Raw genomic sequence first — 23,015 nt, 5'->3', positions numbered from 1 at the left:
TTTAATTATTAAAATATGTATTATACACAGGAATCCTGTAGCAGAAAATAACCACCACAGTTTAATGTTAGAGGCCAGGTACTGTCAGGTGAGTTAGCTGCTTTCGTTTGGGAAGGTTAGAATTCTTTTGGAGTCCAAGAACTCCATTTGGTAAGTGTTCTGAATAGCATGGGGAATAGCTTCCAGTTCCTAACATAGTCATTTTACAGTGAGGGATGATCTATTCACCTGGCAGCATTTGGCTAAGTTAAATTCCTAACTGACGACTGTTTAATGTTTGCTGTTTCTAAATGAAGACTTTTCCCTACTTGAAAAATAACATTTTAATTTTAAAGAGCTTGACAGTGTCCCTTCTTGCTTTGTGACTGGGTTCAGAAATTTAAAGTGTAACTCCTTATGTGAAATTAGAACTCTGAGCTGAACAATGAAGCTCAGACAATTTTAAACTATAGTAGGCTTTATGAAGACCCTAGTATCCCGTAATTATTATATGAACCACTACATAATGATAAAGGTTTAAAGAACATATAGCTGATATTGTGTGACTTTTTTTCCATGTGGAACCAAGAGACCCATGGTACTATTCTTTGTGTTTGTTTTGCAGAGCCATTTCCTGCTTTTAAGTCTTGGCAGGAAGACTCTGAGTCTGGAGAAGCTCAACTCTCTCCACAAGCTGGAAGAATGAATCATCATCCTCTGGAAGAGGACTGTCCTCCAGTATTATCACACCGGAGTTTAGATTTTGGGCAAAGCCAGCGTTTCCTACATGATCCAGAAACATTGGATTCCTCATCTAAAGCACTTTCTTTTGCTAGGTATATGACTTTTATGTTCTTATGGGAGGTGAATCCTATCACATACCCAGGTCCTTTGAGAGATTTTAATCCTCCAGACCTGCAGTTGAGAGCTTTCTCCCCTATTTCATGAAGCATGCTTTTGTAATTTTTTATTTCGGGTGCCCCTAAATTCTGAGTTCATTGAGGTATTTTTGGGGTCTGCTCTCTAATAAGACATCTTTCCATGGTGTTTTTATTCATTTGTGACTGAAATATAGAACTCTGGAAGGGAAGCCGCAGGTGGAGCTCACCAATACTAGATGTTTTTATTGTCAAAACTTAAAATTGATCCTGAAAGTTAGAACCTTTCCTTTGCAGTTTGAACACCAAAAGAGCTCTGAGTTGCTAGATGTCTTTGTTTCTCTTCTGCCTTTGCCCAGACAACTTTTGAATGATTCCAGATTGTTTTCATCGCTACTCGTGTTAACTAATTTTGTGGTCTCTAACATAGTTTAAGTTTCTTTTTACTACCTGTCCTTTAGTGTTAGAGACTTAATTTCACTTTAAAAATATACTTCTTGGTAATAGTATCATGTTTTATCAAGATAATAAGAGAGATGGTGTCGATAAATTAAAAATTTAACTAACAGTATTTGCCTCTTGTTTTAATTCAGGATTCGAAGATCATCTTTTAGTTCAAAAGATGAAAAAAGAGAAGACAGAACACCATATCAGTTAGTCAAGAAACTTCAGAAAAAAATCAGACAATTTGAGGAACAGTTTGAAAGGGAAAGAAATAGCAAGGTAAGTTTGTAGCATTGTCCACTGTGAGGTAGATCTGTTGGAACTTGGAGAACTTTCTTGGAGCGCATTAGTGCATCTCTTTCCTGGGAGAGAGAACGAATCTAAGATGCCCAGAGAAATAGTGATCATGTAGATCTGAGATTATATAGATCCTTAGCCTTCTGATTCCAGACCAGTATTCTTGCCATTGCACCATTGCATTTTTATATTTCTATTGGAAAACAGCTTGTAGAATTCTTAAAGCAAATACTTTACATTGACAAATCACGTTAATGCTGTGCTCTCTCAAAAACCACAGGTAGCCAGGGGAGGTGGGGGTGGAGGGATGAGATATTTAATAATTAGAACATGTGAAGTGGAAAAAGTCCTATACTTGGAGTCGGAAGACCCATATTCAAATCTGGCTTCTCCAGTTGCTAGGCCCTCCTCCGAGAGAGCTTTACTTAATATCTTGCCCTGTCTACTTAAAGTAAGATGAAATGAGGATTGAGTGAAACCTCTGCCATGGGAACTGTAAAATACTATTTGGGCATAAATTAAAATAACCATTGGGACTTCCTGGCGGTCCAGTTGTTAAGACTCCACGCTTCCACTGCAGGGGGCATGGGTTCAATCCCTGGTCGGGGAACTAAGATCCTGCATGCCGTGTGGCGTGGCAAAAAAACCAAAAAACAAAAAACCATTGCTTACCCACAAAGGTTTAAATGATTCTCTTTCTTTTTTTAGAATTTCATATCTTAATTTTATTGAGGTGTTAACAAATCTCTTAAAATACTATCTTTATGAAAGAACAGTGTCTATCTATGAGTAGATTTATAGTGGTAGAGTTGTTTTAGGTTGGATCATCTGGGAAACATGCTGAGACAGAGATTTCAGGGCGTGCGATTTCCAAGGGAGTGTTTAGGGAGAATTGCAGCTGTAAGGAGTGAGGCCAGCATGGTTTAGTAGAGGAGATTCCACGGGGTCTCAAGCTAGGATGGCTGCTCAGGATTGACCTGAATTGAGATGAGGGCGCCAGGCCTTTTTAATCCCACATAACCAGTCATGGATGCAGGCTGCTCTGGAAGAAGGGTTGTAACCTTGGGCCAGGCAGCTCCTTTGGGCAAAGGCAATTATCAGAGAGGGACTTAGCGCAGGTAGGGGGTTGATGAGTGCCTAATCAGTGATTCTGTTTTCTTAATTTTTCAGCCCTCCTACAGTGATATAGCAGCCAATCCAAAGGTATTAAAATGGATGACAGAGCTCACCAAACTGCGAAAGCAAATCAAAGGTATAAAATGTGCCATTTTTCTGATATAATTGCATTTTAAAATATTCTTTATAATAATATCTGAGAATTATAGTTAGAATTTTTGATAATTTTAAATCTTGGACACTATCTGGCAAAATAAAAGTTCTCTTGTTCTTTTAGTAGTTATGGTCAAAGTTGCAATACTATATTACATTCTTCCAAATGTCTTTCATGTGTTTTTATTAGTAATAGTCTTTTGAAGGGTGCCCTAGATTATATATTCACAGGTGGTATTGTATTATGAAGTTTATATGAAACATATTTCAAATATTAAGCAGTTTTGGGTTTGGGTAGGTATTAAGAATTTTTGGTGGGTATTTCATCTAAGACTAAGAATAATCATCAGCCTTTTATACTACAAAGACTAAATTGTAAGTCGTCTTGAATTAAAAACTAGGTCGTATGTTACTGGGTGTCAGTCTAGTATAACACCTGCTAAGGTACATTTCCTTTGTGGGTGTTTAGTGAACATGCTTTTTAATAATTGTTAATACCTAAAAAATTATCTGTACCAAGTGTGGGTTTGTAATCTGGAGCATCACATTTTGGTTTATTCATTTGAATTTATTCAACAGAAGTTTTAGTGTCTGTAAATACCAAGTACTTGATGACATCTGAGGTTGTAGCAGTGAACAAGAGAAACAGGGTCCCTATTGTCATTGAGTTTATTTACATTCTTATGGTTAAATAAGTTCTACTACTTCTTTAGAATTTTCCCTTAAAATTCTGTCAAAAATTTCCTCGTTTAACACCAGTTTCCAACCATCAGTGAGAATCACTACCTTGAATGTATTACTAATGAGTGTCATTAAATTATTAGCCTCCTAACTAATTTCCCAATTTGCTTCCACTCTTACTGTCCTACAGTGCATTCTCTGCATAGCAGCCAAAATTATCTTTTATAAAAACTGTGTTACTATCTTGTTCATAGCTCTTCAGTGGGCTTCCCTTTCCACTTAGAATAAAGTCCAAACCCCTTACCCAGGCTTTCAAGGCCCTTTATACTCTGCCCTTTGCCCATTTTATCACTTTTCCTCATTTTCTGTTCCTTAAATATGTCATGGTTTAGGGACCTTGCCCTGGCTATTGCCTCAACTGGGGAGAAATGTTCTTCCCCTAAATCTTCTATGCTAGGTTAACTCCTTTTAAATCCATGTTCAACTAGGATGTCACCATCTCAGAAAGGCCTTCTTTGTCAATTCCATCCAAAGGAGTTGCTCTTCCAAAAAGCACAGTTCTTTAACATTGTGACATCATTCTATTTTATCTTCTTTATAGCACTTAGCACTCATTGAAATTATTTTGTTTATTAATCTGATTACTTAGTTTTTGTTTTTTACTTCCTGAATACATGCTCCATGACAACAGAGACCATGTTTGTTTGTTTACTACTGTATGCTCATCAGAGCATCTTACTTTAGTCGGCTTTCTATGAATATTGGTTGAAAGAAAAACCATATAGTTCTCTCAGTGTATATATATAATTTAAGTATTTCATGTGACTTTGTGTGTTGTAGATGTATACTTTGCTTTTGCATCTCTTGCATCTCTTTTGACCTAGCTTCATTTTAGCTAAAATCAGTATTACTGATCTACCCTCTTGGTTCTGAAATGTAGATGCAAAACACAAAACCTCTGATGGAGAGTTTGTACCTCAGACACGTCCACGTAGTAACACTCTTCCAAAAAGCTTTGGCTCTTCTCTAGACCATGAAGATGAAGAGAATGAAGATGAATCCCGGGTCATTCAGAAGGAGAAGAAGCCATCTAAGGAAGCAACACTTGAACTTATTCTGAAAAGACTGAAAGAAAAACGTGTTGAGAGGTGTCTTCCAGAAGATATCAAAGTAATCTTGAGCTATGGTTTTTGCCCAGACTAGCCTTTAGAATACCTGAAATAAAATAATTACAATAGTGGCATAAAGATGTCTAGGTAGTCTGCTGGCCTCAGTTTACTTTCCAGGTTTGTAGTTATAGAAGCATGTTTTTATCAGCACAACAGAAGTGCCTGAGTCGAAATAATAAAACTAAAAAAACTAGAATGTGGTCTGTTCATTTATATTGGAGGCAGTTAGCAAGATGAGTGTGTTAAGAGCACGAAATATACCTGAGTTTCAATCTTGGCCTTGTATCTTAGTAGTTGTACGTATTAAACTCTTAGCTTATGCCAGTTCCTGACTGGTTATATTATGTGCATTCTGCCGCTGAGTCCCTTCAACAGCCATGTGACTGCGATTATGTCCATTAAAGTACTAACACAGTGTGGTTATGAGGACTAATTGAATGCATTTTTGTGAAGAACCATTACTTAGTATAGCCTATGCCTAGGGCAGTCCTGGTCAAAGCACTTGGCAACCAAGATCATTTATCAGATGAAATTTGCTGGGCGACTACAGAGGTAGATGGTCTCAGGTGAACTTTTGTCTAGGCAGTGATGAATCCTGATGTGCATTCCTATCTTGACAACAGAGTACACCTCATGATCGAAATATTGGAGTCTTTCTCCCTTCAAACAGAGCTGGATTAGAAATTCTAGTTGCTCCCCTCCCCAGTTTTTCTTTCATTCTTTATTTATTTTTGGCTGCATTGGGTCTTCATTGCTACATGCAGGCTTTCCCTAGTTGTGGCGAGTGGGGGCTACTCTTCGTGGCAGTGCACAGGGTTCTCATTGCGGTGGCTTCTCTTGTTGCGGAGCATGGGCTTTAGGCGCCTGGGCTTCAGTGGTTGTGCTTCTCGGGCTCAGTAGTTGTGGCTCACGGGCTCTAGAGCATAGGCTCAGTAGTTGTGGTGCATGGGCTTAGTTGCTCTGCGGCATGTGGGATCTTCCCAGACCAGGGCTCGAACCCGTGTCCCCTGCATTGGCAGGCGGGTTCTTAACCACTGTGCCACCAGAGAAGTTCCCCCAATTTTTCTTGGTTTTGCTTTTATGCTATACCAGCCTCCTCTCCTCCTCACCCCCTTTCCTATAAATGATTTTGATTGGATTAGCTTTATTCAGATTCCTTTTCCTAGGTTTAAGGCTCAAGCTTGAGGTTGAAATCACAATGTTTTACAGAGTCTACACCTAGCTATCCTCTACTGAACGTACATAATCTAAAATGCTTGTTATAGGAAGTACGTATCCACTGAATTTTTTTTTGTACCTCTAATTTTCATTCTGATGACAAACAGGGTAGTTTTAATTAGTCCTAGGAGTAATTGGAGAGTTTATTTGGGTTAAAGTGTATTCTGTGGAACATTGGTTCATTGGTGTGTTAAAAGGTCATGCTATGGAACAAAGGGAGAAGTAGTTATGGGCAAATAAATTTGGGATTCCTGCCTACTACCATTAGAGTACTGAAAGATGGGAGAAGAGTATCTTATTATCAGTAGAAAGAAAGTGCCAGATGAAGGGGAACTGAAGTCATAGAGTAGAAGTCTAGGGTCACAAATTGACATTGTTGAGCTTTTTTCAGGATCTTTCCACTATACTGCTGCTAGATTTTAACAGTTTAGGAGAAACACCAGGTTTAAGAACTGTGCTTGGTGTGTGCACGTGTTTTGTGTATGTGCCCACACACAACAAAATTATAGTTATAATGCTAATAAAAGATTATGTGCAAAATTAAATAAATAGGCATTTATTTTGTTTATTGTGTGCTGAGTAGGCACTGTGTAAATGCCTTTACAACGTATTAACTCATTTAGTCCTCATTAAAGCTCTGCGAGGTAGGTGAAGTATCCGCATTTACAGATCAGGATGTTGAACAAAAAGAGGCTAAGTAACTTACCCAAGGTACTAAGCTCTGGTATTCATAACTTATTCAGATAAAATATAATAAATCAAACCACCAAAGGCGGTTGGTACCTAGTTTTAGAAGACCAGATTCTCCAAGAGACTGAAAAATGTTGCCTGCAAATCCATAAGCAAAAGATGTGTTCTTATTAACCTAATCAAGAGTGGTAATGGGCTGCCCTTTCAACCAAATTATTTACATTGTGCTGGGGAAGGGAATGATGCTGCTAATGGGAAGGTTTTTTTTTGTTTTTTGTTTTTTTTATTCTAGAAAATGACAAAAGATCATTTGGTAGAAGAGAAAACTTCTCTCCAGAAAAGTCTTCTTTATTATGAAAGTCAACACGGAAGGCCGGTAATGTCTCTCTTGCTGAAAAGATTTGATTTTCTGTCTTAAAGAACATGAATCACTTTTGTGGCCCACATCTTCAGAGCTGTTTCATAGAGCATTGTTTCCTACATTTGGGAGATTGCCTACTTATTTAAAATAACTTTTAAAAAATTGCAGGGAAAGTCATATTGCTCAATGTTTTAGAAATTTTAGATTTCTGATGACTAGGTGATTTCCATTTTTCTTGCTTCAGGTAACCAGGGAAGAAAGGCACATTGTTAAACCTCTTTATGATAGATACAGACTTGTAAAACAGATGCTGACAAGAGCTAGCATCACTCCTGTCCTTGTAAGTAAAACATGCGAACATTTATCTAGTTCATTTTACCAAAACCTACTCTTTAAAAAAAAATTATTATTATGGTGGTATATTGGAGAAATACACAGCCAAGGTAACAAGAATTGTGTATGTAAGGTGAGGTTACTGCTTTAAAAGAATAGGAAATTAATAATAAATGCCTACTATTACCTCCCAGGCACTCTTATAAGCATTTTTACTTATGATTATGTCATTAAGTCCTGAGAAGTTAAGTCACAACAGGTGGAGAGGACGGTAGCCTCATTTCACAGATGATGAAACTGAAACTCAGGAGTGATGTGCCCAGGGTCACCTACTTGTAGAATTAAAAACTCGTATTTCAGACCCTTGCCTAATTTCTTTCCATTTAAATTCATGCCTTTGAAAATACATTACTTTTGTGATGGCCATCATGATGATGTTCACTTAATTGCACACTAATGTAAACTGATTTTTTTCAAGTTCATCTTTTTTAACAAAAAAGTCTATTAAAATAATACTTATTCATGTATATGTGCGTTTTTTTTGAGAAAAAATGAAAACTCAAATGCTTATGTGCATATTAAGTGCTATCCCCAAATTAACCATTAGATGGTATGGCTCTAGATGTCTCTCAGGCTCAAATAGAAAACAGCATGTGCCCATTCTGCATCATCTCCTAGGAATTAATTCTCTGGAGCTTATGGTTTGCTTAAGCTTGCAGGCCATTTTTATGTTGATGGCCTCTTGGAGTAAGGGTTCCCTTTAGGCTTCGACTCTCTGGCTACTCATTATTAGAATGTTCACAGTGGCCTTCTGAGCACCTTTTATTTAGCCCTTATATAAACATTCTTTTTTAACTGGCTGTTTTTTTAGTTGACCGTCTCTTAACAGTATTTAGATATAATCAGTTTTCTTTGAACAGTGAATCCTGTATAGTTTATAATCTTTTCACACATAAGATAGTTTAATACAGATTTTATCTTTTGATTACAAGGTATTTTTTGTGTGTCACTGACATTTTCATAATTCCATAATAGTATAAATAGTCTTTGAATTTATTTATGAAAACCATCTTAGAATTCCACACATTTGTTTTTAAAAACTGAGTCTATAGGAAGCATTTCTAGATCTTATGGACGCCTAAATATGACTGTCATAAAGAGAAATTTGGAATCTAAAAGTTAAGCCAAGACAATAGGAAAGAATCGTTTTTCCAACAGATGGTGCTAGCAGTTCCTCAAAAGTTTAAACATAGAGTTACCATATGACCTAGCAGTTCTCTTCCTAGGTATATACCCAAGAGAACTGAAAACATATGTCCGCACAAAAATTTGTAGACAAGTCTTCAGAGTAGCATTGTTCATAATAGCCAAAGTGTAAAAACAGTCCAGATGTTCGGCCAACTGATAGATAAACATAATGAGGTATATCCATACAGTGGAATATTATTCAGCCATGCAAAGGGCTGAAGTACTGGTACACACTACAACATGGATAAACCTTGAAAACATTTATGCTAAGTGAAAAAAGCCAGACACAAAAGGCCACATATTGTATGATTCCATTTATATGAAATATCTAGAATAGACCAGCCCATTGAGACAGAAAGTAGATTGTTGTTTGCCGTGGGCTGGGGAGAGAGGGCTCATGAGTACAGGGTTTCCTTTTGGGGTGATGAAATGTTCTAGAATCAGATAGTGGTGATGGTTGTACAACTTTGTGCATATACTAAAACCCACTAAATTGTACACTTTAAAAGAATTTTATGGTATATGAATTATATCTTTTTAAAAATATTTATTTATTTATTTATTTATTTAGCTAGCAGTGCTGGGTCTTAGTTGCGGCACACAGGCGGGATCTACGTTGTGGCATGCGGGATCTTCTAGTTGCGGCATGCGGGATCTTTAGTTGCAGCATGCAAACTCTTAGTTGCGGCATGTGGGATCTAGTTCCCTGATCAGAGATCGAACCCGGGCCCCCTGCATTGGGAGCACGGAGTCTTAGCTACTGAACCACCAGGGAAGTCCCTATGGTATATGAATTATATCTTAATGAAGCTGTTATTTTTTAAAAAGGAGTATAAAGGGGTCCTCAGACCAAAAAAGTTGACAGCTTGGTTAAAAAGAAAAATGCTCCCAATTAAATAAATAATATGTCACACATTATTATTTAGAATTTTAAAACATTTATTGAATGAGCTCTTTTAGAATTACCTAGATGTAAATTATCATTTGTCACTCTTATGGATACATAACAAGAAAAAAGCAAAAATAAATTTAGTAAGGAATTCCTAAAAAATTTTAAAGCGTATGGTTAGAATTTTGAAAATAAAGTTTAAGATCTGTTAAACTTTATTTTAACTGTAATAGTGAAGTGAATCTTCATTGAACATTTTAAATACTTAAAATGTAACCCACTTATATGTTTATTTTTACAGGGATCTCCATCCACCAAGCGAAGGGGTCAGATGTTACAGCCAATCATAGAAGGAGAAACTGCACATTTTTTTGAAGAAATCAAGGTAATCCTTAAGAGAAATTATTCTCTGATCTTTTTCCTAAAGGAAAAATTGAAATCATGGCATGTTTGATTCTCTGTTTGGATATATTTTTAGGAAGAAGAAGAAGATGGTGTTAGTCTGTCCTCTGAGTTAACTGATATCTTGAAAACTGCTGTACAGGCACAGTCTTCATTGGAAAACTCAGAATCTGATATGGAAGAAAATCAAGAAAAACTGGCTCTAGATCTCCGATTGTCAAGTACTCGAGCAGCTTCTATGTATGTATCCTGGTTTGTGATTTTAGCCTATTCATGTAATAAAATTTATATGCAAAGAAATTCAGTGTTAAATAATTGAGTAAAGAAAAGAAATACACCCATTTTAAAAAGTGTGCTTTACAAATACATGTTGTGATTCACATTTTCTTTATTGAAAATTAGTGTGTTTTAAAAATTAAAAAAAACTAAAATCCTACGTTTGCTGTATGACAAAGTGCTGGAACCAGCTGAGAGTCGTCTGTTAGTTTGTGCTCTTTCAGCTTCTTTACCTGATGTGGCCTTTGGTTCTAGGTCTTAGCCCTGGCGTCACTTTAGGATCACGTGGGAAGTTGTTTTGTTTTTGTTTTTGTTTTAAGTACTTAATGCAGAGCCCTACCAGCAGCTATTCTGATTTAGTTGCTCCAAGGTGAAACTTAAGACATTGGTATATTCTAAAAGCTCCCCAGCTGGCTTGATTTTGCAGCCAGGGTTAGAAACACTGTTAAGAACATAATGAATCAAAAGTGCCCTTTCAAATGTTTTCTTCCCATTTCAATTTTAGGCCCGAATTACTGGAACAGCTTTGGAAAGCCAGAGCTGAAAAAAAGAAACTACGTAAAACATTACGGGAATTTGAAGAAGCATTTTATCAACAAAATGGAAGGTTTGTTGAGCATCACAAAATTGAATCTTCTTTCTTCTTAAACTCACAAATGCCCATATGTTGAAATAAAGAAATATATAAGAATAGAAATAAATTGTGCATATAAGGATCTTAGCATTGAAAATAACAGTAAAAATCATTCCTTTATACTGTGCAGCCCTGCTGTTAATGGAAAGAAAAAGTCAGAGCTGGAGTAAACAACATCTGACAAAATATTTCAGGATTGTCCTAGAGAATGCTTGGTTGAGTGGCAGTTATTTTATGTTCCTTAATTCAGTATCCTCACCCTTTTGGAAGTGTTTGTGAAACGAGATCTCCTTTTAGAAAGGGTCCCAAATATGAGTGGTATCCTCACTAGTTTGGATTCTTATACTGAGACCATTGCTGCTTAGGCTGCATGTTGGGTCATTCTAGGGCACATATTTCCAAGGTGTGTATCAGTGTGGCAGTCATGTGACTCCTATAATACAATATGGCAAGTGCCTTTATCTAACTGGGTAATGCACAGTGGACCCAGTGGGACTCTTTTAAAAGTAAGAAAAATACATTCTAATTCAGATTCTGGCCAGAAATGAGGATTATTTATCTCAGGCCTCAGAAAAGTTTTTCCATGTTACCAGATGGTCTTACCAAGCCAATAGCTCTATAATAGCCCCCCCTATTCAGTTTCTCTTTGCAGTTTCAATTACTCCATGGTTAACTGTGGTCCAGAAATATTAAATGGAAAGTTCTAGAAATAAACAATTCATAAAGTTTAAATTGTGCACCGTCCTGAGTAGTGTGATGAAATCTCGTGCCGGCCTACCCAGGACGTGAAGCATCCCTTTGTCCAGCATATCTTGCCCCTTAGTCAGTTAGTATCCATCTTGTTTGTCAGATCAGTCGTCACAGTATCTCAGTGCTTGTGCTCAAGTAACCCTTACTTTACTTAATGCCCCAAAGCGCAAGAGTAGTGATGCTAGCAATTCAGATATGCCAAAGAGAAGCCACAGAGTACTTCAGGTGAAAAGGGGAAAGTTCTTGGCTTAGTGAGGTTAGGAAAGAAATCATGTGCTGAGGTGCTCCAATCTATAATAAGAACAAATCTATCCATGAAATTGTGAAGGAGGAAAAAGAAATTCGTACTAGTTTTGCTGTCATACCTCAAACTGCAGAAGTTATGGCCACAGTGCATGAAAAGTGCTTAGTTAGTATGGAAAAGGCTTTAAACTTGTACAATAAGATGTTTTGAGAGAGCCCACATTCACATAACTTTTATTACAGTGTATTGTTATAATTATTCTATTTTATTATTAGTTATTGTTCATCTCTTACTGTGTCTAATTTATAAATTAAACTTTATCATAGGTATGTATGTATAGTATATATAGGGTTTGGGGTCTTGGAATGTGTCCCCACGGATAAGGGGAGGGACTACTGTGTTTGAGAGTCTTCTGTGTAGGTTGGCATATATGGTTAAAAAAATCTCAAGTGCGTTTTCCAAGTACCTTCTAATTCTTTGTCTTATTGGAAAAAAACTTTGCTTATAATTAGGATAGTTTGATGCTTTACCTGGTTATTAAACTGAATTGCATTGGGTCAGTAATATAAAGTGAGAAAAATGATTTTTTCGCTACCAGTAAGATGTTTTACTTTTACATCTTAATTCACTGAAGCCAGAGTTAAGTAATGTATGGAATGTATGAAATGACTCAGCGTAGCCTCTAGCACTTAGTATACACTCACAGACCTGACAGAGTCTAGTAGCGCATGTCTTATTAAAATATTTGATTATCTGTAGTTACCTACAATCATCATTGATACTAATATCATCAATTAATCTGTCAATAGAGAAATACGTCAAAATTAGAAGTGTTTTAGGAATATTCCATTGGGATGAAGGGAATTAGTCCAATAATCTTTTTTTTTCTTGCAGAGCAGTTTTTTATTTGAGCTTGTATTGGGTAATATTCTGTCTCTCATTACGACAACTTCTGGGACTTTATTTTCCAGGTGATCTCTAGGTTTTATTTTCTCCCCTAGGAATGTCCAGAAAGAGGATCGTGTTCCAGTGCTTGAGGAGTACAGGGAGTACAAGAAAATTAAAGCCAAGCTTAGGCTTCTTGAAGTTCTTATCAGCAAACAAGATTCTTCAAAATCCATATAAAATATGGTCCTTGAAAACATCATAAAATCAGTTGTATTCCCTGAAGCTATCATCATGTGTACTTGGCTGGTACTTAAGTTCATTTTGTCAGGCACTCACAGAGTCTCATTTTGTACTTGCTGGTGGTGCCACTAGAGAAATGATGGGAGGGTAAGTAGACCCTGTCTAGGGAGTGCGATGTTCCATGTTAACCACAGACTGTCCCCTCTACCTTTAGCAAACATCCACTTTTCTTCATTGTTTTGTACTACAGATACATCGTGTTAGTAAAAGACTAATATTTTATCTTTTCAACTTTAAGAACTTTGGAGATAGAAGCTTTTTGTTATTACCAACTTTATTATTTTGTTTTTCATTACTCAAGAAAATTGAGAGGAAAATCTTCACATTGAATTCTTCTTCAGTTGCCTTTTTCTTACAGAATGACTGAAAATTTGAAAGAAAAGCCTATAAATGTGCACATATGCAACTATGTTCTGTGTTTTCTTAGAAAACCAAAATCAACTGAAATTTCAAGTCCTACTGTGGAACATATTTCTGTTAAATTCCCAAAGTGACACTTTCTCACAGGTAGTATGTTAGCAGAATTTTGCAATTCAGTGGTCACACAGCTCCTGGATGAAGATAACAGCGGGTAGACCAAAAAGTGACCTTGCTTATTAGTATAGTGAAAACACACACCACACGTCACACACAGAACTGAATTATATCACATGCTGCCTTTGGGACTTAAGTTACTGTTTGTTTCCTCAGTTACAGTTTATCAGTTGGTGATGATGTGATTTGTCTGGATTAGATCCTGCATTTTTTCCCCCTACCCACCTCCAGATAATGTGAGAAAATAGCCATGTCAGTATGTAGAAACTCTGATGGTGCTCAGATTTGTGTGTTCAATCAAATGGGCTTAAATTGGCAAAAGAATCATTATGCCTGAAGTAAATCTATTCTTAACAAGGGCTATACCACTGCATTTTTACATATACCTTCAAGGGGTTGCATCATTTTTTTTTCTTTTTTAATCAGCAAAATCCATAAAGAAAACATCCTCTAAAGGGATCACCTTTTGCTCAATCACATGCTGTTTAAAGCAGCTGGTTACAGGTGTATTGTGGTATGCCCCTTGTCATACACTCTAAGCATATCTTTTTTTCTGTGGCTTTGCATGGCTTTTCTTCAGGTTCTTTCCTGGTATAATTCTGCTAATTATTTTCACAGAATGGTGACTTTATTTGTGCTAACAATATGATAGTCATTAACAGCATATTCTGATCAGGTTTAATCTAAGTGTTAATTTTTTTCCTGGTGCGTTTTTGGATTGATGAGTGTCTCAATTTGTGCCCATGTTTTGCATGCAGTGACTCATGCATGGTTTTCTTAACTAGCTAATATTCATAATTTGTTCCATACAAAAATGGACTTTTGCAGCCTTTAATAAGGACCTTTAATAAGGTGAGGGAAGCATGAACCTCAGACTTCTGGCACTGTTACATAGCACATGAAGTAGCTTGATAATAAGTAGCATTTCTAGTACTTCACATTTCACCTGTGTGTGCAATGCCTTTTTTGGGGGGAGGGAATGTTCCTTGGTAGTGAACGTGTCATTGGGGAATAAAGCACTAAATCCAGCCCTTTTCGTGTGGTTTCCTTTTGATACAGCTAGGTTATTCATAATGTACACCTAGAAACGTGAAATTGAGAACACCAAAAGATGTTATCACTTTGATTTGAATTCATCATGCAGTGTACATTTAGTTAATTTCTTTCAGTCTCCAACAGGAGTATATCAAAACATCTTATTTAATGTGCACTGTATATTGTTTTATATGAATGTTTTATTTTATATACCACATGCAAAAATGTCCATATGCACTATTTAAATGTTTTAAATAATATATTCCTTCTTTATAATGCTAAATCTATATGAGTACCATATTTTTATAAGTCAGTGGCCTGACTGGTTTCATTTTAGAATAAACAGCTGCTTCATGATGTTGGTTATTCACTGTTAATGTTTGGCTGTGAGTAGAATAGATAAAAAGTGGCATGGCAGCACTTATGCTATGTGACAGTATTGTGTGTCATAGTTCAGTAGTAAGTGGTAGAATTAGGCAGTTTGTGATAATTTTACTTTGGTACAAGTAAAAACTGTATATCTATATACAAACAATATATAGATATATATGACTACAAGTATAATTGCATTGCTGTGTTTGGCACTTCATTGTATAGACTTTTGTAATAAAAGAACTTTAATGTTCTAAGTCATTGTAAATGTTTTTTGTTTTTTTCACTAGATGTTTAAAAAGGAAAAATAAAACCCTCAGGTGTTCCCTTGCCTTAATGTTCTCAGGCTTTGTTTGAATTACCCCAACCAGAAACCATGTGGGGAGACAGCAAGGTTACTAAACCACGTGACTGTCTACAGCTCTAGGGAGTGGTAAGACAAGGAAAGGCCATGTTGTTGATTCTCTTTGGAAATCTAGGGAGAAGATGCAGAGAGAATAGTCAGCAGCAGTGAATTATCTTATTAAGAAAACTTGACATACAGTCTCTAAGAGAAGAGCTTGGCTTAAGGAAGGTGGGTATATTTAACAATTCCTTTATTTGAGTTTTACAGTCCAGGGACTGTTGAGCACAGTGTGGAAATCTATGGTCAAATGATGTTACTTGGGCTAAGAGAACATATAACATATGGCTGTCCTAGGAGGGCTTATGTAACCTATATTAGAAGAGTTTCCTTCCAATTTCCAAAATGCCAGCCATCCAAAACTTCCCAACCATCCATACAGGGCTTTTGCAACACCCTCATTTACACTTTTCAAACATAACTTGGCTTCTTATAACCTTGATACTCCTACCTGGCTCTTTTATTTTATGTTTTAAAGGATAGTTTACTTTTAAAGTAGTCAAGGAAGCACTTTTGGGAAACTTCAAATGTGTTACTTTAGAAACTGTCTAGATGAATTTCTAGTTTGAAGATATTAGTGAAATTTCTATAGGTGGTTGGGAAGTTTGTTCTTCTACACTTTGCCTTTTTCCAGGAGACTTCCAACTGGGAAGAATGGAGGTGAGATTATTTTACTTGGGGTCTTATATAATGGTTTTCTAGAATCCTAAGCATTTATTAATTTACCTTTGGCTAGAGAAGTTGGAACATGGCACATGATGAGAATACCAACAGTTCTAATACTCTGTGTAACACTGAGAAAACTCTTTACTGACTTATTGAACTATTAATTAGAGACCTAATTAATTAGAGACCTAAGAACTAAAAGCAATATTATTTAATACTTTCCATTCACATTCCAAGAATTTAATAATAAATCTCATTATAAAAGTCTTCATGTGTACCTGTGTGTGTATACTGTGGAGGCATGTTGTAATACACATGGATTATATATTGGGTCCCATTCCTAGAAATCACTTGATGATTATCATTGATCCTGATGATAGTTTGATGGTAGCTAGTTTTGTGCTTTTAAAATGTACCCAAAATGGGGACAAATTTAGGACATAATTCAGTACAGGAATAAATCATTAGAAATGTTCCATGATTGTATCACAGATTCTCACCTCCACTTGCCTCAATATTGTAGAGCTGAAACCTTTCTCATCACTCGGTTTAGTTTTAAACTGACGTAGTGTAATTCTTTCTCCAGCTCCACAGCATATAAAAAGAGGCTAGAGGATAATTTAGAAGGAAGTAGAGAATGAGTCAGTAACATTTTTGTACATAAAGAGACAGCAGGTTATTAGCACCTATTGTGAAATACTTTGAGTGGGAAGATAATATTTTAAGCTCCCAAAACATGCCTAGTATGGCCAGTTACGGATCTAATATTCTAAAGCTGTGTGGAGCACAGTATCTGCTACGCGTGTCAAGTATAAATGGCAGTTCCTATTATTTAGAGATGTAAGGACAAAAGCAGTTGGTCTTGCTTTCACCTTACATTTAAACAAATGGAGTTTTGTGCTTTCTGTGTCATTTTAAAGTTGGGTAAAAAATGGGGGGAAAAAAGTGGCATCTTAACAGAATGAGATTCTGGGTTCAGGAAAATTGTGGGATGTCCCCAGTCCCCATATCACGATATCCCATAGTACCTTGGTTAGAACAAATGCTTACTCTCGAAATTCTTGTTGAGTGACAGGCTGGTAGTCATCTTGAATTTCTGTAGAATAATACTTTTTCTCAAGTCTCTCTTTCCATTTTTTCATCTGCTCTGCACTTTGAATCTCCTGTAAAGTTAGAGGAAAAAGCATAAGCTGCAATCTTTAAATTTTTCTCTGTTGCAGGCCCATGGCACACAAGCATCACAGGGTTGAGAATCTTAAACTTTACTCTCCAGGGCTGTGATTTTGAGCCCCACTGGCTTTTTGCCCTGCCTGATTTTTGGGTCTATGCATTAGCAGAGTCACCTCAGAGAACTTGGTGTTAAAACTATTTAGCAGAGTTAGGGGATTTTTAAATTATGAATATCGTCTTATTCCCTTTTCACTGCCTCTTCCCCTCTGCATCTCCAGCTGATATTCTCCATTCTTCACTTGGCCAAAACTGGGATGTTCTTTTCTGTACCTCTGTTCTATAATGAAGCAAGTGTACATCAAAGTACGTTTGTGGGTATTATTTGCCCTCCCAGCTGCTTCTCAGCCAGATCCTAACAGTTCCCAATCTCCTCTTCATAATTACTGCATCTATCCGTGTACTCCAGTCTGTCCACATACCCCAGAATAAGCTCCTCATACCAGAAGATTCTTGCTGTATCCTTCTCTGATCCTAGAGTCCTTTCTGTGCTTTGTGCTCGCTACCCACCCATTTTCCTTTTAGTGTCCAAATACCTTTTTCCCAACTTTAGAAAAAATGCTCTGTTATGTTATGGAAAATAGAAACAGCCCTAGAAAAAGAGTGAAAGAAGAGACAGTGCACCCAGATACGATGCAAAGACTTCTCAATAAATCGGTATGCTATTGCCCTGCTCCAACAGTAAAGCTAAGTAGCGAAGTGGATCCCTGTATAAGGGTTCTGATTACCTTCCTCAGAGAGAATGGTGATGCCCAAGTTCATACATTGTTTACCTGATAAATGGATGCTGTTCTGGCCAGAGGAGCTGTGCTATATATCAGAAAGTGTTTGTCTTTTTTTTTTTTTAATTTTTCATTAATTAATTAATTTATTTTTGGCTGTGTTGGGTCTTCGTTTCTGTGCGAGGGCTTTCTCTAGTTGCGGCAAGTGGGGGCCACTCTTCATCGCGGTGCGCGGGCCTCTCACTATCGCGGCCTCTCTTGTTGCGGAGCACAGGCTCCAGACGCGCAGGCTCAGTAGCTGTGGCTCACGGGCCTAGTTGCTTCGCGGCATGTGGGATCTTCCCAGACCAGGGCTCGAACCCATGTCCCCTGCATTAGCAGGCAGATTCTCAACCACTGCGCCACCAGGGAAGCCCCCAGAAAGTGTTTGTCTTTAAACCAACATATCCGAAGTAGGAAAGGGTGGTTTTCAATCTTTCTAGTTTTATTTCAGCCACATTACAGCACCTATGTTTTGACATATTTACCAGTACTTTTAATGTGATGTTAAAAAAGTGGTAGGCCCCACAAATATTTTTAAATGACCAGGTCTATTAAAATGTGGATGCATTAGTAATACGCATTGAATAGACTGCCTGGTAAACGATGCATCCTTCAAAAAACCCATCTCAACCATCGCTTTTTCTATGAAGCCTTCCTTGACATTCACAGGAAAGTAATACCTTTCCTCATAGAGCAGCAACTATGTGGGGGCATTTGCTCAAGCTCCTAGGTTCTAGTCAACCCACCTCTTCCCTGTAGGTGGTAGCTGCTGCTTATAATTGTTTCTGGATTAATTCATTGTTCCACAATGGTTCTTACAGAGAGCAATGGTTCTCTCATGCCTCAGAAATGAATTCTGTGAAGTAAACCCCCTCTTTTTGAGCTACCTAGTGTGTTTCTGTTTTTCTGACTGGCTCCTAACTGATGACTGGTTGGTAACAGAGAAGGTCCAAAGAAACAGACCCTTATAGACAGCGTGCCTCCACCAAGGGACACAACAATTGACTTAAGAGTTTGAGACCGCCGCCTGGCTATTTGGGATTCCTCAGGCTACCGAATCAGCAGGCTAAGAAGTGATTGAGGCGACTGATCCCAATTACCAAGGGGAAATTGGTGCTGCTACAAAATGGGTTCAGAGAGGGCTGTGTTTGGAACCCAGGGAATTCTCTGAGGGGTGCCTCTTAATACTTCCATGTCTAAAACTCTGTAGTTTAAACATTAAGTTCTTAAGGAATTGTGATTCGAGTAGAAAAGGTCTTAACATCACCCAGAGATGAATACAATTACTCTTGGGACTTTGCTTCTCCCCTTTTGGGGAGAGAATAAGAGGGCCTCCATTTTCATAGAGGATAGTTCTGTCTTATTAGATGGAAGCTAGAAATAGTTATTGTCATTTTATGGACGTATAGATGTGTACTAAATAGCCAAAGGGGGTGAATTCGGCTGACCGTTTAGCTAATATCTCTCAACTCAAAATTTGCCCTCCTAAACTCTTATGCTCTTTATGCTGGATCTCAGGCTTTGCAAACCTCATTCCCTAGACTGTCTTGCTACCAGATTTGTTAGGTTCTGCCTTACTGGACGATGGAGGGGAGGTTCTTCTTGTTTTCTTTCTATCAGCATTGCTTCTGCAAATGGTAGTTGGCTCCAGGCTTCAGTTGTCCAGCTTGTTTTGTCATACCCAGAACCAGCTTCATCATACTCCCTCAGAAGTATCAGGAGCAGCAGGGGTGGGATGGGGGTGACCTCAGAGGTCTGAGCAACAGCTTCAGGCCCCTTAAGTATCTTAGGTTCCAATAAACCCACCTTTTGTAACCTTAGCCCTGGGAGTGGTAGCATCCTCCTACAGTTATTACTTATGAGTTGCTTCAGTGTTTTTATTTTTTCTGTCTTCCAATACCTGTGTAACCAATTCCCTGTAATAAATTTTCTCTGTTTGAAATATATAGTATGGTTTCCATTTTCCTGACTAGGTCCTCATACACGTAATAAGTATGTCATTTGGTCAGGTTTATTTTTGTCTTTAAGGAATGTTTAAAATTTTTCCATATCTTGGTTTTAAACATTTTAAAATTAGTCCCTGGGCATTTTCTATTTTGTTGCTATTGTAGTTTCTTCTATTATAATTTTTAATGAGCTGGTTGATGTTTGCATATATGACATGACTATGTAAATTATTTTTTCCTACTACTTAATCTCTTTTTGTCATAATTTTTCAGTTCATTGTATACCTGAGAAAGAGAATCACATCTCAAACAGAGGTAGTTTTTACCTCTTCCTTTTCAACTTTTGTACTTCTTATGTATTTCTCTTGCTTAACTCTTTTGTCTGATCCCTCCAATACATCCTTGTCTTGTCCTTGACATGTCCAATGTTTCCCTATTAGGTAAGGTGCTAGCTTTGGGGTGAGATAAATTTGTTTTTATCATGTCAAGGAAGAGTCCATTGATTCCTATTTTGTTTTCCCCCTCAAAGTTGGATGTTGAATCTTATCAAATACCCAGCATCTATGGAAAATAATAATTTTCCTTTTTTTGATCTATAAATAGAATGGATTATGGTAATTAGTTGATTATACAGTTTTGAATCATCTTCCCATTCTTTGAATAAACCCTATCTGAATCATGGTATTGTGTTCTGTTGGATTCTGTTTGCTAATATTTAGGATTTTTGCTTCAAGATTTATAAGTGATTGTTTTTTAAAATTAATTAATTTATTTATTTTTGGCTGCATTGGGTCTTCATTGCTGCACGTGGGCTTTCTCTAGTTGCAGTGAGTGGGGACTACTCTTTGTTGTGGTGCGCGGGCTTCTCATTGCGGTGGCTTCTCTTGTTGCGGAGCACATGCTCTAGGCACGCTGGCTTCAGTAGTTGTGGCGCACGGGCTTAGTTGCTCCGCAGCATGTGGGATCTTCCCAGACCAGGGATTGAACCCGTGTCCCTTGCATTGGCAGGCAGATTCTTAGCCACTGCGCCACCAGGAAAGTCCCTATAAGTGATATTTTCTTTTTCTGTTTTTGTTTTTTGTTTTTTTTGAGGAGGATACAATCTTTACTAGGTTTTAGCATCACTATATAGTGATTCTAAAATTATTTTATAAAAATAATTTGGAAGTTTTCAATTTTCTCTTTGCTCTGGAACAGCTCAAATAGCTTGAAATTATTTATTCCTTAAAAATCTGGTAAAATTTCCATATGAAACCATCTGGGCCTGATTTATTTCAGAGGTAGCTCTTTGATGACTTTATTTCTTCTACAGAATGGATTTGTTTAAGCTTTTAAAAAATCTCTTTTGGGCTCAGTTTTGATAAATTTTATTTTCAATTTATTGAAGTTTTCTTTATGGCCCAATATATCTATTTTCATGACGGGGTTTTGAAAAACAGGTGTGTCTTCTGGGAGTACAGAGTTTAATACATAATTGTAAGATCACTTTATTCATTATGTATATATTTTTAATCCTTTCATTTTTCTTGATCTGTTCTTTACTTTTAGTGTATTCTTGTATGTTTTTCCTTTTATAAGTCTAGTAGTCTTTACTTTATGGAAGTTTATGCCATATTATTTGTTGCATAGATAATCATAACTATTAAAATTGATCTTAGCCTTATAAAGTGCCCTTCATCTCATTTAGAACTTTTTTCTAGAATTCTACCTTGACTTATATTGTGTCCTCTGATAACTTTTCCTTGCCTTTTATACCTTGGCTCATGCTTTTATACTTAACTTTTCTAAATCACTTTGTTTTAGGTATATATTTTAGGCTATATCATAGAATTGGGTGTTGCTCTATGATTCAATCTGAAAATATTTTCTTTTTCTTTTTAAGTAAATTAAGCTTATTTGTCTTTACTGATATGTCAGATATATCTGGTCACAGTTATATTGTTTTAAGGTATATTTACAGTCTTTTACCATGTGGCATATTTTCAGTTTTCTTTTTTGATTTGGTACTGCTTCCCTTTAGGAATGTATGCATTTTTGTTTTAGTTGTCTGTTTTTATTCATGTATCTTTTTATACATCCTCTGTCATCTCTTTCTTGTTTTGGTTCCCTCAACAAGAACCAAACAAGTTCAACAAAAAAATTAGGTTATAATTTCTTCCTCCTCATTTCTTTTCCCTCTAATACCCAAGTATATTTAATCATATTACTGTATTTTGTTGTATCTGAGAGATGGAGTCTGTCGTAAGACCATTACACCATTATTTTATGTACCACTTAGGAAAAAAAATGCCACCAGTTAAAATATGGCACATTGTCAAATATAAGGCACATCTTGATTTCAAAGATATTAAAATGTGGAAAAATGTGTTTTAAAATTAATAAAACAATATCTTTTTAATTTACTACTGTACTCTTAAATATGCTAAAGTTTCTTCTTTTTGGCTATTAACTCTAAATGATAATTCTTCAACTTTTTAGCTATTACATATGAAATAATCAGTCAGCTTTTTCTACTTTATACCTTCTCTCTTCCTTCTTTTTTCTAAAATTTCTCAGTCATCTCTTGTTTGGCTGAAGATGATCCTCACATAGAATCCTCAGGAATACAGTGGTATTCCCCAAGTTCTTACATATTCAAAACTGTTAGAGCCTTTATACTTGAAACACAGCTTTGCTGCATATAAAAAAGCCTTGGCTTACATTTTCTTTCCTTGCTATATTGTATATTGTGTTGTTCTGTTGATTTATGGTGTTGAATGGTGTTATGCTAACCTAATTCTCTTTTCCTTGTAAGTAAATCCAAATTTTGCTTGGATAAGTCTCATGTTCATTTTAGGTAATTTTTCCCAGGTACGTAGTATGTCTTTCAATATACATTGTCTTTTATTTCAGAAATGGTTTATTGAATTATAGTTTTGTTTTTTAAAAGAATCTCAAACTTACAGAAAAGTTCTAAGAACAATACAAATAGTTTTTATCCTCTGAAGTATTTGAAGTTGCCAACATGAATGCCTTATTGTCCCTGAATACTTCAGTGTGTATTTCCTGCATACAAGGACATTCTCCTTTATAAGCACAGTATAATCATCAGAATCAGAAAATTAATATTGATAGATTA

At 36.6% G+C, this 23,015-nt stretch overlaps 2 protein-coding genes across 12 annotated transcripts in view; one reads left to right on the top strand and one right to left on the bottom strand.

Moving 5' to 3' along the window:
* The window catches only part of FAM13B (family with sequence similarity 13 member B), a 111,735-nt gene extending 96,512 nt beyond the window's left edge, over nucleotides 1–15,223 (top strand). For 5 of the 11 annotated variants that reach the window (XM_036849327.1, XM_036849317.1, XM_036849318.1 and 2 more), the window contains 10 exons: nucleotides 605–815; nucleotides 1,451–1,580; nucleotides 2,769–2,850; nucleotides 4,489–4,718; nucleotides 6,918–7,001; nucleotides 7,231–7,326; nucleotides 9,758–9,841; nucleotides 9,935–10,098; nucleotides 10,640–10,741; nucleotides 12,764–15,223. In XM_036849327.1, the coding sequence (XP_036705222.1) occupies nucleotides 605–815; nucleotides 1,451–1,580; nucleotides 2,769–2,850; nucleotides 4,489–4,718; nucleotides 6,918–7,001; nucleotides 7,231–7,326; nucleotides 9,758–9,841; nucleotides 9,935–10,098; nucleotides 10,640–10,741; nucleotides 12,764–12,887 (1,307 nt within the window). In that variant the 3' untranslated portion in view covers nucleotides 12,888–15,223. The remainder of the gene's footprint in view (nucleotides 1–604; nucleotides 816–1,450; nucleotides 1,581–2,768; nucleotides 2,851–4,488; nucleotides 4,719–6,917; nucleotides 7,002–7,230; nucleotides 7,327–9,757; nucleotides 9,842–9,934; nucleotides 10,099–10,639; nucleotides 10,742–12,763) is intronic. The other 6 variants (XM_036849324.1, XM_036849323.1, XM_036849320.1 and 3 more) reach the window with 5 other exon arrangements.
* The window catches only part of PKD2L2 (polycystin 2 like 2, transient receptor potential cation channel), a 38,810-nt gene continuing 29,000 nt past the window's right edge, over nucleotides 13,206–23,015 (bottom strand). The window contains exons 13-15 of the mRNA XM_036847286.1: nucleotides 17,011–17,123; nucleotides 16,461–16,568; nucleotides 13,206–13,313 (exon numbers count right to left, since the gene is read on the bottom strand). Of these exons, the coding sequence (XP_036703181.1) occupies nucleotides 16,472–16,568; nucleotides 17,011–17,123 (210 nt within the window). The 3' untranslated portion in view covers nucleotides 13,206–13,313; nucleotides 16,461–16,471. The remainder of the gene's footprint in view (nucleotides 13,314–16,460; nucleotides 16,569–17,010; nucleotides 17,124–23,015) is intronic.

Source organism: Balaenoptera musculus, chromosome 3, assembly GCF_009873245.2.
Source record: "Balaenoptera musculus isolate JJ_BM4_2016_0621 chromosome 3, mBalMus1.pri.v3, whole genome shotgun sequence".
Lineage (NCBI taxonomy): Eukaryota > Metazoa > Chordata > Mammalia > Artiodactyla > Balaenopteridae > Balaenoptera > Balaenoptera musculus.
This window is presented reverse-complemented; position numbering and strand designations above follow the sequence as displayed.